This window comes from Leucoraja erinacea, chromosome 25, assembly GCF_028641065.1.
Source record: "Leucoraja erinacea ecotype New England chromosome 25, Leri_hhj_1, whole genome shotgun sequence".
Taxonomy (NCBI): domain Eukaryota; kingdom Metazoa; phylum Chordata; class Chondrichthyes; order Rajiformes; family Rajidae; genus Leucoraja; species Leucoraja erinaceus.
In genome coordinates, this window is record NC_073401.1 from 13,687,792 (window position 1) to 13,704,960 (window position 17,169).

Here is a 17,169-nt window from a genome sequence, read left to right on the forward strand (position 1 = left end):
TAGACCACAAAATGCTGGAGTAACTCAGTGGGACACGCAGTATCTCTGCAGACAAGGAATGGGTGACGTTTTGGGTCAAGATCCTTCTTAGGAATGGGTGACCCAAAACGTCATCCATTCCTTCTCTCCAGAGATGCTGCCCGCTGAGTTACTCCAGCATTTTGTATCTGTCATCTGCATATATTGAACTCTGGATTCAATTGGATGAATGTGAAGTTTACATAAAGACGTTTGATCATTGAACCATTTAACTTAAATTGTAATCCAGATTCAGATGAATGTAGATAGTCACCAATACAATTGATTGCAATGGGGGTGTCTCCATTACTGTGTCCTACTTAGCACATTAATGATGGAATGAAAATAGAGTTATCTATAAGATAGCAAATTATGTAAATTGATTTGTCAATCCAGTATCAGATGTTTAAGCAGATTTTTTCAGAATATACAAGAAACAGTAGATACATTGCAATGGAAGAGGGTGTAGAGAAAAAAAAAAAAATGGTCAAGGCGGGGTATGAGGGAGAGAGTAGAGAATGGGTTGGGGGGGGGGGGGGGGGGGGGGCGGGGTATGAGGAGGTAGGAGGGGGGGGGGGGGGGGGGGGAGGAGGAGGAGGAGGAGGGGGGAGAGAGAGAGAGGGGCGTTGTAAATGTTACCTAAAATTGGAGAATTCAGTAACGGCGTTTGCACTGCAAGTTACCATTGCAGTTCATAAACAACTGTTGTAACACAACAGGCATTGACTAGCATTGTACATGTATTGGTGCGTGCTTACCCTTCACTGATTCATTTAAAAAACCCGATTAAGATAATTAATGAAAATGACATTTTAAAAATGACCCAGACAAAACACGTAACAGTTAATTGAGACGTAGTTATTAAATCAATTGTAACATAAATGGCACTGGGTGTGTTTTTATAAATCCCTTACCTCAAGAGGTTATGAAGCAGAACCTTAAAGAGATGTGAAGTTTAGTTGGCATTTTGTCTAACGGCGTTAGAACTCTCACGTTGTTACACTCCGCTTTGTATCAATTTCTCCCGCTGTCGGCCACGCCCACGGTGAGCAGCATCTCTGGAGAGGGAGACTCCCATAAAACAACCTAGCTGGTGATGCTCGGATCTGCAGCTGTTTGGTTGCGGTGGGGGTTGGAAGTAACGGGCGCTAAACGAGATATGGACTCCAGGAAACAGGTCACCTTTCTGGAACGAGAGTCTGTTTGCCAAGACCTGCAGCAGCTAACCAAGACTAACGCAGGAGGGAGGCAAGGAGCACATTTATTATGTCTTACTTTTTTCATTCTCATCCTAGCTCTGACACCTGCAAAAATCAAAACCACAGCTTTTGCTTATTGCCGGGATAAATCAATGAATTTCGCACTTGGAAACCAATTTAACGTAGCTTTCGCTCTTGGAAGCTTTTAACGCAGAACACAAAGTGCTGGAGTAACTCAGCGGATCAGGCAGCATCCCTGGAGGGCTAGATAGAGGACGGGACCCTTCTTCAGACTCAATAATTTCAAGTGCTCAATAATATCTCAATGATATCTGTGGCAGGAAATTAAAATCTGCGAGGAAAATACAACTCTTTGGCGGATGGAGACGAAAGTCGATTGTTTTAAGTTAAGTTTTATTCGTAAAACGGTTAAACATACGATGCGTCTCACACAACCAACAAAACAAATCCAGTCACAACGGTGGTCTAGAGCGACGGAAGGGGCAACGCCCAGAAAGCATGGGAAACGCAACCCCTCCCCAGTGTCACATGCCCGAGGCACCCGACTGCAGGGTTCGACTACCTGCGAGCACCAGCAGGTGCCACTACAGGTCCCCCCAGATCCTGAGGTACAGAACCAAGCAGGGACCCAGATGATACGTCCAGAACGAACGCGTGGACCTCGCAAGTGGGGTGGACGTAACAGTAGGAGCCGGCCAAACAGGGCCGGTAGGACACGTGCGGTGAAAGTGGGACGGTCGTAACAATGGGGGCCGGCGGAACAAAGCTGGAAACAGATGTGCTCAGCACGGGCGGAACGGCTGGCGGATGACCTCTACGTCGCGGTGGAGCAACGACCACCGGGTTGTCCCCTTCCACGTGGGCGGGCTTGAGACGGCCGATGGAGACGAACTCCTGCTGGCCACCCACGTCCAACGTGAACGTGGCGACTCCGGCCCGCAGCACCTGGAAAGGCCCTTCATAGACCCGCTGCAGTGGCGAGCGGTAAAATGTGGCAAAAGATCGACGAGGTCCAGGTGCACTTGCAGAAACCTGCCCTCGATGACAGCGAAATCCTGCAACGGAGGCCGTACGTGTCCCTGGTCCTTGGAGGTCTGGCACGGGATGCAGGGGTGGGCCCAAGCTGCCAACTGCTTACGGAGTCTGCGCCAGACGAACTTGTCAGCCAACAGGGCGGACGTCGCGCGTATATGGACGGGTGGGCCAAACAATGAACCACGTCGAAAACCCACTGTTTCCAACTGATGGGGATGACCGGGCAGGCACGCCCTGTGGAGACGTCACACAGGACCATGACACTTGCCGCGCCGCAAGGAACTTCGGCTAGCCGAAGACCAGTGCTGGCGGTGTGGTAGTCCTCCATACTGGCATCGTACTGGCTGTTGCCAGTTCGCCATAGTCGACGCCAGGGTCTAGAGCTGAAACGAAGGGAATGGCGGGGCGGGACAAGGCGTCGGCCATGACGTTAAGCTTCCCGGCTACGTGACGGATATCTGATGTGAATTCAGACGTAGACAAGGTGCCGCTGCTGTCGGGCAGACCACGGATCAGCGATCTTACTGAGGGCGAAAGTAAGAGGTTTGTGGTCCGTGAACGCGCTGAATGCGCGGCCCTCGAGGAAATACCCGAAATGCCTGACGGCCAGGTAAAGCTCCAGGAGCTCTCGGTCGAAAGCGCTGTATTTGCACTCTGGAGCCTGCAGTCGCCAGCTGAAAAACGGCAATGGCTGCCAGCGGTTGTCAACAAACTGCTGCAGAACTGCACCACCAGGAGCATCCGAGGCATCAACGGTGAGCGCTGTGGGGGCGGATGCTCGTGGGTGCGCCAGCATGGTGGCATCAGCTAACGCTGCCTTGGCACCCTCAAACGCCGCGTCCGCCTCTGCGGACCACACAAGGTCATCGGGGTGGACGGGGATTTGGTTATAACTCTGGACTAGGTCTACCTTGGAGAAAAACTCGGCGCCCTCGAGGTGCGCGCAGAAATCCTGGATGAGGCACCGGGTAACGGTCCACCGTGGTTACCGCATTAAGGCGCTTGTAATCGCCACACGGTCTCCACCCCCCCAGATGCTTTCAGAACCACATGTAGCGGGGAGGCCCATGGGCTGTCGGACCGCTGGACAATGCCCATGTCCTCCATCAGTTGTAATTCATCCCGGTCGATGCGCAGCTTGTCCGGCGGGAGGCGGCGCGCCCGGGCATGCACAGGGGGCCCCTCGGTGGGGATGTGATGCACGACCCCGTGCCGGGGAGCCGCCCCGCTGAAACACTGCGTAAGGAGCTCGGGAGAATCGGAGAGCAGGGCGGCGTAAGAGCCCTCTACCCCGGCGACGGCGTCAAGCTGCGGGACCGGGGGGGGGGCTGCGCGGTGCAGCGGAGCAGATGTCTGACTGTAGAATCATGCGATCGTCCCGTAAATGGACAATGAGGGAGAAAGCGCGTAGGAAATCAGCTCCCAAGAGCGGCTGGGCCACATTCGCGACAATAAATTTCCATTTGTAGGGGCGGGAAACGAAAGTGAGGGTAAGGGTCCGTGTACCGTACGTTTGTATGTCGCACCTGTTAACGGCCGAGAGGCCAGAGCCCTTCTTACCACCACGGGTATCACGGCTGGTTGGGGGCAGTATGCTGTCGATCGCGCCGGAGTCCACCAGTAAAAGGTGGCCGGATTTGCGGTCGCGGTCGTCGTTATGGCCGATTGCGATCGCCTCTACAGACGATCGGCCGAGGCATTTCACTGAAACATGCAGGGATGGCGGCAGCGTCGAGCCTCCCTGCAAAAACGGAGGTGGTAGTAGCACCAACGGTGCCTACTGCGAGTCTCGGGACGCTGTTGCGGCACTTCGGTGGAAGCTGATGGCGTGCCTTCCTCGCGGAGCGAAGGGCATGCAGGTGCGGGCATGTGGTCAATGGCGCAGACGTCCTGATGCCTGGTCATCCAGAGCTCATCAGCCCGCTCCGCGAGCTGCTGGGGATCGTTGAAATCCGCGCCGACGAGCATTAGACGGACATCATCGGGCATTTGTTCCAGAAACGCCTGCTCGAACAACAGGCACGGCAGGCGGCCGTCCATGAGTGCGAGCATCCTGGCCATCAGGACGGACGGCCGTCGATCTCCCAAGCCGTCCATGTGAAGGATGCGGGCCGCACGGTCCCGTCGGCTGAGTCGGAAGGTGTGCAAAAGGAGGGCATTGAGGCCGTCATACTTGGCGGTTGCGGGTGGATCCCGCAGGTAAGGCAGTAGACAGGAGGCAGACTCCTGAGGCAGGGTTCCCACCACATGGAAGTATCTCGTCTCATCTGCAACTATGTGGTGCAGATGAAACTGTGCCTCAACATGGGCGAACCACACCTGAGGTTGATCGGGCCAAAACGCGGGCAGCTTCAGGCTGACAGCGTTCTGATGGGCCTGGCGGGAAGATAATTATCTTGCATCTCGTCGTCCAATCTTCGGATGGACGCGTCGGGGTCACCAATTTGGCGGATGGAGACGAAGGTCGATTGTTTAAATTACGTTTTATTCGTAAAACGGTTAAACATACAATGCGTCTCACACAACCAACAAAACAGATCCAGCCACAACGGTGATCTAGAGTGACTGAAGGGACATCGCCCAGAAAGCCGCGAAATGCAACCCCTCCCCAGTGTCACATGCCCGAAGCACCCGACCGCAGGGTTCGACTACCTGTGAGCACCAGCAGGTGCCGCTATAACCCTTTACTAAAGTGGAAATTGTCAAACTAGTAAATCTAACGATGCAAAACGAAAAACAAAAATCATATAGTCATATTGGCTTCACATTCAAACATTGATATTTAATGCAAGCATTTATAAATGGCCCATTAAAATGAATAATAATTATTGTTTGAGTTCTAAATCTTTTCCCCGGTCACATTTCGGGGCGGTGCAATTGGTAGAGCTGCTGCCTCACAGTGCCAGTGACCCAGGTTTGATTATGACTTTGGGTGCTGTCTGCGTGGAGTTTGCATGTTCTCCTTGACCACGTGGGTTTCCTCCGGGTGCTCCTCTAGTATCTTTGGTTTCATCCCACATCCCAAATGCGTGCGGGTCTGTAGGTTGAATGGCCCCTGTAAATTGCCTTTAGTGTGTAGGGAGTGGATGAGAAAGTGGGATGACATAGAACTAGAGTGAATGTGTGATCAATGGTCGAAGTGGACTCGGTGGGCCGAAGGGCTTGTTTGAATGCTGCGTCTGTGTTTGTCAATTAATACATTTCATAAACCATTCGCCACCAGAGTAAATATAGTGATATTTTATCAATATGTTATTCATTTAGGACAATTGGATTTCAAGTTCCAAAGGTTCGCAGTTCATTTGGTAAGTAGAAACTTATTTTCCAGTTTCTTGTGTGCAAGCCAAGAACTTAATAATTTGTAAAGGTGATGTAGTTACCTCTGTAGTGACTCATTTACTAAATGTAATAAATAAGGTCTGAAGAGGGGTCTCGACCCAAAACGTCTACTATTTCCTTCGCTCCATAGATGCTGCCTCAACCGCTGAGTTTCTCCAGTCTACTTTGGATATTATAATGAGGCACAATTTCGGCTGACTGCATTACAGTGAGGACCATACTTATTTGTTTACACTGATTTCATGCATTTTTGTTGGTTGGTAAATAGATTGCAGTCTTTTTCCACAAGGCAATTGAAGGGTAGAATTAAGACAAGCGAGGCCCACATTGGTGAAGGAGAGGATCTGGTTTGAGAGCCATTCCTCTCTGTCCATGCTTATACAATATAATTATATCTATTATGTACTAAGAAACCAGTTACATGGCTTAACTAATAAGTGAAAAGACACTTTATACTCTCAGCATCCTGTGTATTTGCATATAGATATTTGAAGATCCATTGTAATCCACAGATGAAGTGCAATCAAAATCACTCGGACTGTAATTCTATTTATGCGCATTAATATGGCAAACTATACCTATAAACGGTTTAGAGAAACAAGGAACTGCAGATGCTAGTTTACAAAATGCTGGAATACCTCAACAGGTCAGGTAGCATCTCTGGAGAACATGGCCAGGTGATATTTCAGCCCGGGGCCCTTCTTCCGACTTAATTTTTTAATTAATAATTAATTAATAAGAGTTGCTGCCTGGCCTGCTGAGTTACTCCAGCACTTTGTGTCTTTCTTTTAACTGCAGATCAATGCTGATTTATGAAAAGACCATAAAGTAACTAAGTGGGTCACGCAGCATCTCTGGAAGACATGGATAGGCGACGACTCGGGTCGGGAACCTTCTTCAGACTGATTGTGGTAGGGTGTAGAAAACTGGGAAAGAGGTGGGGCGGGACAAAGCCTGGCAAGGGATAGGTGGATACAGGTACATATCAGTAGAATGTTGTCTCGATGGAATCCGTATCTGAGACCAACAACTGCCACATAAATAATTACTTGTATTGTGTTTGATGAGTAAACAATTTATATTACATTACACAGATACAGCTAGATTGTCAAATGAATAGTTTAAAATATTAAAACCTGAACTGTTATGACCATCCTCACACATTTGCACAAACAGTAAGGCTATGAATATAAAAGGATTTAGAGATAATAGACACAGAAATTGGATAATATTCTTAAGCATCAAGCCACATTTGTTAAAATAGTAGCTTTTGTTCACCCATTTCTGCTCATGTAACATTCAATGTGGATTTATGATGTCCATATAAATACAGTGAACAAACCTGAGATGTAACATTGTTTCTGCATAACTTGATATCAAAAAGGTATAGTGGCGCAGCGGCAGAGTTTGCTGCCTTCCAGCGCCAGAGAACCGGGTGCAATCCTGACTATGGGTACTATTTGTATGGAGATTGTTTGTTCTCCCTGTGACCACGTGGTTTTTCTCTGGGTTGTCTGGTTTCCTCCAACATCCCAAAGACATGCAGGTTAGCAAGTTAATTGACTTCTGTAAATTGCCCCTAGCGTGTAGGATATAACTAATGTATGGGTGATCGCTAGTCAGCGTGGACTCGGTGGGCCAATGGACCTGTTTCCACACTGTATCTCTAACCTAAACTAAACAATTAAAAACATTCTATAAACCATCGTTTCACCCTTCCCCAAATAATGTAAACCCCACACCAGATTTTCACCACTATGTCAAGATGCTTCTTCAGACCTTTCAGTCTGAAGAAGGAACCCAACCCAAAACGTCACTTGTCCGTGTTCTCCAGAGATGCTGTCTAACCCATTGAGTTACTCCAGCACTATGTTTTTTTTCAATCTAAACAATTTGTGATGTAATCACACACACTTGGCAAGCTGTTGCAAATCTATGCAGATTTAAGAATTGATACTTAGAAAAGGATAAAGGTGTTGATTAGGGTAAGATAGGACAGTGCATGAAATGCCACTCATGACGGTTCAACCTTTGTTACAGGTGCTCAGGAAACCTACCAAAAGATGAGCAGCAAAATTGTTTCACCAATTCCTCCTCCATTTGATGGTTGCAACAGTGTTCAGACAGCAACCCCTGAATATGGCAGCCAACGAGCTGATTGGAACCAGGAGGAGGAACATAAACCAATGGCAATTTCTACCTCAGATATTTGCCCGATTCAGAGAGACCATCCAAAACAACAAGAATTTTCAACTGAAAATGCCAAGAAGAGAGGCAAAAAAAGCAATACGTTAACTGAGGGTGAAGTAGATGTGGGAATGGGAAAGGGATGGAAAACACAGTCTGATTCTGATCTCCCAGTCAGAGTGGTAACACTGCAGACCGATGGACTGCTCCAGATGGGGGAAATGAAAAAGAATTTGCAATCTCGGCTAGACGAGCTCCAAGTCAATTTTCAGACTGGGGTGAATAAGCTTCAGAATGCATTTGAGTCCGGTAATAGTCAGGTTGAATTAAGTGTGGCCAAAGTGAGCTCTGCTGTCACTTCAATTGAGACCACACTGCAGAGTGTGGATTCTAATCTAGGCACGATTAACTCCAATCTGTTGCAGCTCCAAGAAACGGTTGAATTTGGTTTTAAAGAGCTCACCCAGGAAGTTGCTTCTCTAGTCAAGTGGCTGTGCCAGAATCTAAGCGCTGGACCTGCAGAGAATCAGTAAGTTGCAATCTTCATCAGAACTGCCAAAGGATGCTTTCTAGTAGAAAGCAGGTTGCACTCAATGGCTATCCCTCAAGAACAACATGGCCAATAAACTATTAACACCTTTTATTATCTTTATTTGCCAGCAAAAGGTTAAGTTAGGACCATTAACAACAAATAACATGGAAAACAGTTAGTTTAGCTGCCTGCATATTAAAAACATGTCTCAACATGTGTCTGATTGTAAAGGGCCAAAAGCATAGCACATAGAACATTACAGCACAGGAACAGACCCTTCAGCCCACAATGCTTGTGCCAAACATGATGCCAAGACCAACTCTTATCTGCCTGCACATAATCCACATCCCTGCATCCCCTGCCTATCCATGTACTTATGTATAGATTCAATGTGATGAATTTACGGGGTTTTTTGTGAGCTATTGGCAAAAAATTTATCACTGTTAATATTATCATTAAATATTATTCACTGTTATTTAGGAAGATGGCAAGTTTGATACAACTTTCCCATTACACTGGCATCACAAGCTTTTCCAAGTTGCTACGATGAAATGGATATGAAACCAACAAATTAATTTAACAACCAAACGTGGAGAATAAGTAATTTAAAAAATTGGAGTTAGGATTTTTGAGATTAGATATTTTCAAGTAATTGCAGATTTTTGCCATAGCCATATATTTGGTCAATCACAATTCTCTGGTGTAATCTCCTGACAAATCCATTGTGACATCTCTCCTTTCCACACCAGTAAATGTATCTTCTATTTGAGTCAGATTGTTAAGTTATTTCCAAAATGGAGAGGGTTTTTTGATGTGGATCAGTATCTACACGATTGCAAGAAAATTAATGATAAGTTTCATTTCATCTCTGGGGGTTCTGGCAGTGTAAGTTAATGTACAAGCCTTTGCCCCTTTGAGGTGGTACAGTGCTAGGGTGATAGAACTCAAGTCAATTATCGTCATACAAGATGATTCAGGCCCTTCAACTTAACTTGTTCATGCCGACCAAGTTGCCCCATCTAAACTATTTGCTGACATTTGGCCCATGCCCCTCTAAACCTTTCCTATCCATGTACCTGTCCAAGTGTCTGTTAAATGCGGTTATAGCACCTCCCTCAACTACCTCCTCTGGCAGCTCGATCCATATTCCATCTTTGATCAGAGGGTGGCGAATCTGTGGAATTCATTGCCACAGATGGCAGTGGAGGGCAAGTCATTTAGTATCTTTGAAGCGGAGATTTACAGATTATTGATTAGTAAGGATGTTAAAGGTTACAGGGAGAAGACAGGAGAATGGGGTTGAGGGAAAGATATATCAACCATGATTGAATGGTAGAGAAGGCTCAATGGGCCGAATAGCTTAATTCTGCCCCTATAACTTGTGAACATAAATTCCAGACTACAATTAATTGGGCTGTAAGAGAGCCGATGATCTAAAATCCTACTGCAAAAAAAAATGGTATGTACAACTAAAATTATGCACTGAGGAAAACTATTATAAGACCATAAGTCATAGGAGCAGAATTGGGCCATTTGGCTCATCAAGACTGCTCCAAAAATAGACCCTAGCTGATTTAATTTTCCCTCTCAACCCCATTCTCTTGCCTTCTCCCCTTAACCTTTGACACCCTCACTAATCAAGAACCTATTAATCTCCACTTTTAAAAATACACAATGACTTGCCCCCCCCCCCCCCCCCCCCCCCCCCCCCCCCCCCACAGCCATCTGTGGCAAAGTATTACACATATTCATCTACCCTCTGGCTATTGGCAATTCCTCCCCATTTCCAATCTAAAGATATGTCCTTTTATTCTGAGGCTGTGTCCAGATCCTAGACTCTCCCACAAATCAAGGGATGTGGGGAAAAAGCAGGATCGGGGTACTGATTTTAGATGATCAGCCATGATCATATTGAATGGCGGTGATGGCTCAAAGGGCCGAATGGCATTCTCCTGCACCTATGTTTCTAACTAGAAGCATCATGACATACCTGTAGGGTAAAACTTTGGAATAAAATTCTTAGATATCAAGCATTCATTTAAAAACAAACAGAGTACTTTCTGAAGATAGACACAAAAAGCTGGAGTAACTCAGTGGGACAGGCAGCATCTCTGGAGAGAAGGAATGGGTGACGTTTCGGGTCGAGACCCTTCTTCAGCATCTGCAGTTCCTTCTTACACATAAGAGTACGTTAGTATGTTTCCCACAGAGAGTAAAATTAGCTCTGCTAATAAAACTTGTTAGTGGTTCCATTCTGTGGGAATGCTGCATAGATTTCCATGGGAACCAGAAAACAAAATAAAAACTCTTCTAAATGCCAGTTAGATCATAAACAGACCCTGCAACTGCATCATTCAGAAGCGCATATGCACTCCAATGAAGAGTCAGGAAAATCCTACTGCCCTCTGTCTCCTTGTCTCTCCATAAAGTGACATTTGAAATCATTCTGCTATAGATTTATGGGTATGGGAACTGTGCCAACATATTTGTAAATTAAATGTTTTTATTCTACCAGCAGTAACTGACTCGATTGCTACCAATTTATATATATTTCTATAGAAATTAAATACTTTACGACAACTATTAAATACAATTAACTACAAATGTGGACAGCAATAATGGAATACTTCAATGCATGCATTTACATCACTTAAAGAAGAAATGGATTTGTAAAAATACACAAAAGAATGTTTTGCATTCATGCTATAATACCAACAATACCAATCCTAAAGCTCTGTTATGGTGTTTCATAAAGCATTATTTATGTTAATGCTTGATGAAAAGTCAATGACATAACCTATTTATAAATGACACATATAACCTCTTTTTTGCAGTGGCCTTCATAAGATTACTATCAACTGAAATTATTTTTTTAAACATTTTTTTCTTCATGTGCTTATGGCCTTGCATTGTCTGCCCAAAGGATAATATATTATGACAGGATACCTGTCATAACATTCTGTAACTAAATAGCTTAGGGATAAGCCTTGCCCTACCTTATTATTGGCATGGAAATACGGGAAGGACACGAGCTGGCAAATCTGTCTTTTAACCTATCTAAAGATTTTCTCAGGCTTAACTGGACAGTGCACTTGCTTGGAACTAATCTCAAATTTTCATATGGATCATATGGAGGCAATTAGGACTGGTGTAGATATGGCTTCTTTGTCGGCAGGAAAGAGTTGGATTGAAGGGCCTGTTTCCATGCTGTATGACTCTATTACCCAGATTACAATCTGGTATGTGGTTGTGCACCCATGTAGGAGTATATACACAAAAAAATGACTTTACACAGTAAAGGATAGGGCGGCACAGTGGTGCAGCTGGTAAAGCTGTTGCCTCACCGCGCCAGAGATCCAGGTTCGATTCTGACCCCCCCCGGGTGCTGTCTGTGTGGAGGTTGCTGGTTCACCCTGTGATCGCATGGGTTTCCTCCCACATCTTAAAGATGTGCGGGTTTATAGGTTAATTGGCCTATGCAAATTGTCCCAAGTATGCGGGGAGTGGATGAGAAAGTGGGGAAACAGAACTAGTGTGAACAGGATGGTCGGCTTGGACCAAAGGGCTATTTCAATGCTCGTTCCCTCAATTAATCTAAACAAGATGCTTTTGGTGGATATATAGTTTAACATATTTAAAAATAGCAGAAACTGCATTATATGGCTTTTAATATAATCCACTTTATTGAGTTTCAATTAAGTAATTTTTTTTTGTCAAGTTTTGTTAATCTATTTTTTCTGCTTCTGCCCTTCAGGCCTATTCTGTCCATCGACAATGAAACTAGTTGAAATGATAGAATGGAAAGCGAGGGAGCATCGGGGCATGCTACAGGAACTGTTCCCAAATACACAGCTTCTTCTTCTTTCGTGTGGCATGCACAGCTTAAAGTTGTAGGACAACTTGTTCTATTTGATCTTCTGTTTGTGCACGTCTAGTTGATTGCATTAGTCGAAACAGGGCGGACCACGTGAAGGTTGCAATCTTCCACCCCAATACACAGCTGAAAACCATACACATTCCCACATCAGTGGAAAATGCACCATTTTTGCAGGTGTCTGCTCTATTTAACAATATCCTTCTAAAATCAGTACCTACCTGCAACCACATAATTCATGAATGGAATTTGAGAATATGGGGGTGGTTCTGCTGCCAATAAACAGTTTGTGAAATTATCTTTTTCCAATCATATAAGAACGGGTGGGGGAAGAGTATGTGTAGTTGTACAAATGTCTTCAGATCAATCACTTGTATCCATCCTCCATCTTGTAGAAGCAAGGAATTGCAGATGCTGCTTTACACAAAAGGATACAAAGTGCAGGAGTAACTCAGCAGGTCAGGCAACATCTCTGGAGAACATGGATAGGTGACGTTTTGGGTCGGGACCCTTCTTCATCCATCTTAATAAGTTCACCAACAAATAAATCCACTAAACTAGCAATCCATTCAATGCTCTGCCTGTGAAAATGCAAATCTTAAAGCATTATTGATAAACAAAATGGGTTTCATGGTCTGTGCAAAGTGACGATGTATTCAGTTATACTTTGGATAGTCTAAAACCTGTAATGTTCATTAACATCACACTACATTCTATTAAAATGTGCAACGAGATCTAAAACACAGTTAAAACACCCACAAATTTATCAGCTGATCAAACTGATGCTCTGTGATACACAGGAATGTGGCATTGCTGAATATGCAGTCCTTCAGGTGAAATGATAAACTATGTCTGCCTGGTTCAATACCCTGGACACACAAAAACAACTGCTCAATGCCATAGGTCTATTGGGGTTCATCGAGATTTTTATTTCAGACAATACCATCAAGAGCAGATTAATTGGTCATAAAAGTTTTCAAGAGTAAAGAGTTTAAATGTCATGCAGCAGAAATGGAACAATGATATCCTTACATGCTGCAGTTTTACAGGGGCATTGATGCAACACAATAAATAAATATATAATAATCATTAATGCCATACATTATCAGTATTGCTGGGTAACTAGATCATAACAGTGCAAACTAAAGTACGTAGTGCAAACTAAAACAAAATCCATGTGACTGGTTGCTGAGGTATTGTTTATATAGATACATAGAAAATAGGTGGAGGAGTAGGCCATTCGGCCCTTCGAGCCTGCACCGCCATTCAATATGATCATGGCTGATCATCCAACTCAGTATCCCGTACCTGCCTTCTCTCCATACCCCTGATCCCTTTAGCCACAAGGGCCACATCCAACTCCCTCTTAAATATAGTCAATGAACTGGCCTCAACTACCTTCTGTGGCAGAGAGTTCCAGAGATTCACCACTCTCTGCGTGAAAAATGTCCTTCTCATCTCGGTCTTAAAAGGATTTCCCCTCTATCCTTAAGCTGTGACCCCTTGTCCTGGACTTCCCCAACATCGGGAACAATCTTCCTGCATCTAGCCTGTCCAACCCCTTGAGAATTTTGTAAGTTTCTATAAGATCCCCCCTCAATCTCTTAAATTCTAGTGAGTACAAGCCAAGTCTATCCAGTCTTTTTTCATATGAAAGTCCTGACATCCCAGGAATCAGTCTGGTGAACCTTCTCTGCACTCCCTCTATGGCAATAATGTCCTTCCTCAGATTTGGAGACCAAAACTGTACGCAATACCCCAGGTGTGGTCTCACCAAGACCCTGTACAACTACAGTAGAACCTCCCTGCTCCTATACTCAAATCCTTTTGCTATGTTAGGGTTGTGCAGTGTGGCTCAAGTGTTTGATTGTTGCTGGGAAGAATGTGGGGTCACGGTTCTCAAATTCCTGTATCTTCTTCCTGATACTGCCGCTCCTATAGCAGCAAGATGAGTGTGGCCAGGGTGGTGTGGGTCCATTAGCTACCTTTTTGAGGCAGTGCTTCCTGTCGATTCCTTCAATGGTGGGAGGTCGATAACCATGATGGACTGGGTATTGTCTACCAATTATTGCTACCTTCTTGGTTCTTGGGCATTTGAGTTACCAAATCAGGCTGTGATGCAACTAGTCAGTATGCTCTCTACTGTACACCTGTACAAGTTCGATCAAGGTTTCAATGACATCCCTGTTTATGGTATCCTGCTGTGAATAAAATAATTTTCATTTTATATACTAATCACTGCACCTCAAGCAGCAATTTATTTATTAAATGTGACATACTTTTAGATCCACCCGAGACACAAATAAATCAGTCTGAAGAAGGGTCCCGACCTGAAACATCGTCTGTCCATTCTCTCCATTGATGTTGCCTGACCCACTGAGTTTCTCTGGCACTTTGGGTTTTGGTCAAGGTTCCAGCATCTGCATTTGCATTTTCTTGTGTCTATAAATAAATGTTTTTATTTATAGACACTGCCGCTTCCTCACAACTGTCTGTGTGGGGTTTGCCCGTTCTCCCTGTGACTGCATGGGTTTCTTCCGGTGCTCTGATATCCTCCCACATCCCAACAGATGGGTTTGTAGGTTAATTGGCCTCTGTAAAATTGCCTCTAATGTGGAGGCAGTGGGATAACATAGAACTAGCTTTGACAAGTAATCGAAGGTCGGCGTAGATTCAGTGGGCCGAGGGGCCTATTTCCATGTTCTATCTCTAAATTCTAAACTAAACTAATCATCTTCAGAGGCCCACATCTTGTGGACAGATCATACCTGGACAATTGTCCTCATGGTCACGTAGATGTCAGCTACTTGATAACTTTATGGTTTTTATATCAAAATTTGGAGAATAATTTGAGATTTTTCTTTCACACCTTGCCCAAAGTATTTATTTAGCTGGTGTTTGTAAGCAAAATGAAGCTGATTATATGTTGATGTTGCTCTAAATTTCTGATATACTTTGGTAAAGTGTTTTATTTTAACAGTACAGTGTCTCTCTGTGAGAAAAAGTGTTTCCTCGTCTCCGTTCTAAATGGCTTGCTTCTTATTCTTAAACTGTGGCCCCTGGTTCTGGACTCCCCCAACATCGGGAACATGTTTCCTGCCTCTAGCGTGTCCAAGCCCTTAACAATCTTATATGTTTCAAAGAGATCCCCTCTCATCCTTCTAAACTCCAGAGTGTACAAGCCCAGCTGCTCCATTCTCGCAATCCCGGGAATTAACCTTGTAAACCTACGCTGCACTCCCTCAATAGCAAGAATGTCCTTCCTCAAATTAGGGGACCAAAACTGCACACAATACTCCAGATGTATCATTCAGTTGGACTTCTAATTGTAAGGCGAGCAATGGGGGAAGAGGAGTGGTCAAAAAGGAACACATTTAATTTTTCCAAAAGTAAATGGTAATTTTTCCCCCAATCACTAGCAAAATTGTCAACTGATATTGATGTGTTGTAAAAGATTGTAAGATAACTCACAATTGTAATGATCTTAAAATTATGTACTATAACATTTTCCCCCCTCCCCAAAAGTTGGTCACCTACTGTCCTGTCTCACCTCTCCCTCTCTCCTCTTTATAACGGCCATCTTCCCTTTCCACTCTCAGTCTTGATGTAGGGCTTCAATCCAAAATGTCCACAATACCCCCCCTCCTCCCACAGATGCTTCATGACCTACCGAGTTTACTTTAGTTCAGAGATGCAGCATGGAAACGGGCTCTTCAGCTCACGCCGACTATCGATCACCTGTTCACATGCGTTCAACATTATCCCACGTCCGCACCCACTCCCTACATACTAGGGCAGCGGTTCCCAACCTTTCTCGTCCCGTTTACCCCTGGCAACTTTAATTGCACATAACAATGTTATTTCACTTATTTATGAACAACTAATGATGAACAGATGTACAAATGCAGAATCAACAAATTTACCCCCTGGGTAGGTGAAATTATGAATTTACACCAGGTTGGGAACTCTTGCACTAGGGACAATTTACAGCAGCCAATTAACCTACAAACTTGCACGTCTTTGGGATGTGGGAGGAAACCGGAGTACCCAGAGGAAACCCACGCAGTCACAAGAACATGCAAACTCTGCAGACACAGCACCCGAGATCAAGATCGAACCCAGGTCTGTTGCTGTGAGGCAGTTGGTTGTTTAGCTCCAGATTCCAGCGTCCACACGTCTCTAGAAAATTACAAAGTTTATTTAACACACTTTCCTTTCATTGGCCGTAGTTGATATCATTACCAATCACCATTTCTTCAAGTTCACAGCCCCAGTTTTTAATTCTTGTAATCTATTTATTCCTTTTAAGTGGTCTAAATATCATATCTTCATTATACGCAACTTGAATGTATGTAACTTAGTTTTTCAAAATTTAAAACTGCAATATTTAATTAGTCATTACTACCCACTCTAAACTTTCTGCAAAAGATCAAGGGAAATAATCAAATATTCTACGTGTCATGTCAGAATAATGATTCTATGGATCGAAGGATGAACAACAAAATTATGCAAGTTTCCAACGTATTACTTCAAAACTATGCCACCATATTTTAATAGAAACAGCTGTTTTACGTAACATTATTAGAACACAAGTTTGAAGCCGATTATAAATATTTAAGACTTTACAGTATTAAACAACTGAATTGTAAGATTCTAATCACTTTTCCAACGAATTGTAAATCTAAGTATAGGTCAGATAAGCATCGTAAGCTAATTGAAGAACTATATTAGGTGTAACCAGTGGTGTTGCTCATGTCTTGCAGCGGATTTTTCCAAGTTTATAAATTTTGATAGTCATTTCACGATTTAAATGCTATATCCATGTCTTAAAATATAAAATAAAGGTTTCTGTGCACTTGACACTGATTCCATGCTTATTATGCATTCCCGTTGTAATATGTAGATTTAGCATATTTTAAAGTTCCCCTTCTAAACAACCAATCTCTGCTATAGGCTTACTTTCA

General features: G+C 44.2%; 1 protein-coding gene across 1 annotated transcript; it reads left to right on the plus strand.

The window, feature by feature from the left end:
* The first annotated feature begins 933 nt into the window (after nucleotides 1-933).
* Nucleotides 934-12,501, plus strand: LOC129709416 (uncharacterized). The gene is made up of 4 exons (XM_055655780.1): nucleotides 934-1,266; nucleotides 5,538-5,578; nucleotides 7,653-8,328; nucleotides 12,086-12,501. The coding sequence occupies exons 1-4, from the start codon at nucleotides 1,115-1,117 to the stop codon at nucleotides 12,117-12,119; spliced, it is 903 nt and encodes a 300-aa protein (XP_055511755.1). The 5' UTR covers nucleotides 934-1,114; the 3' UTR covers nucleotides 12,120-12,501.
* The last annotated feature ends 4,668 nt before the right edge of the window (nucleotides 12,502-17,169 follow it).

Coding starts and splice junctions, on each gene's coding strand:
- LOC129709416 (XM_055655780.1), top strand. CDS start 1,115: ATGCTCGGATCTGCAGCTGTTTGGTTGCGGTGGGGGTTGGAAGTAACG. Junction 1,267..5,537: donor AAGACTAACGCAGGAGGGAG/GCAAGGAGCACA, acceptor TTATTCATTTAG/GACAATTGGATTTCAAGTTC. Junction 5,579..7,652: donor AAAGGTTCGCAGTTCATTTG/GTAAGTAGAAAC, acceptor CCTTTGTTACAG/GTGCTCAGGAAACCTACCAA.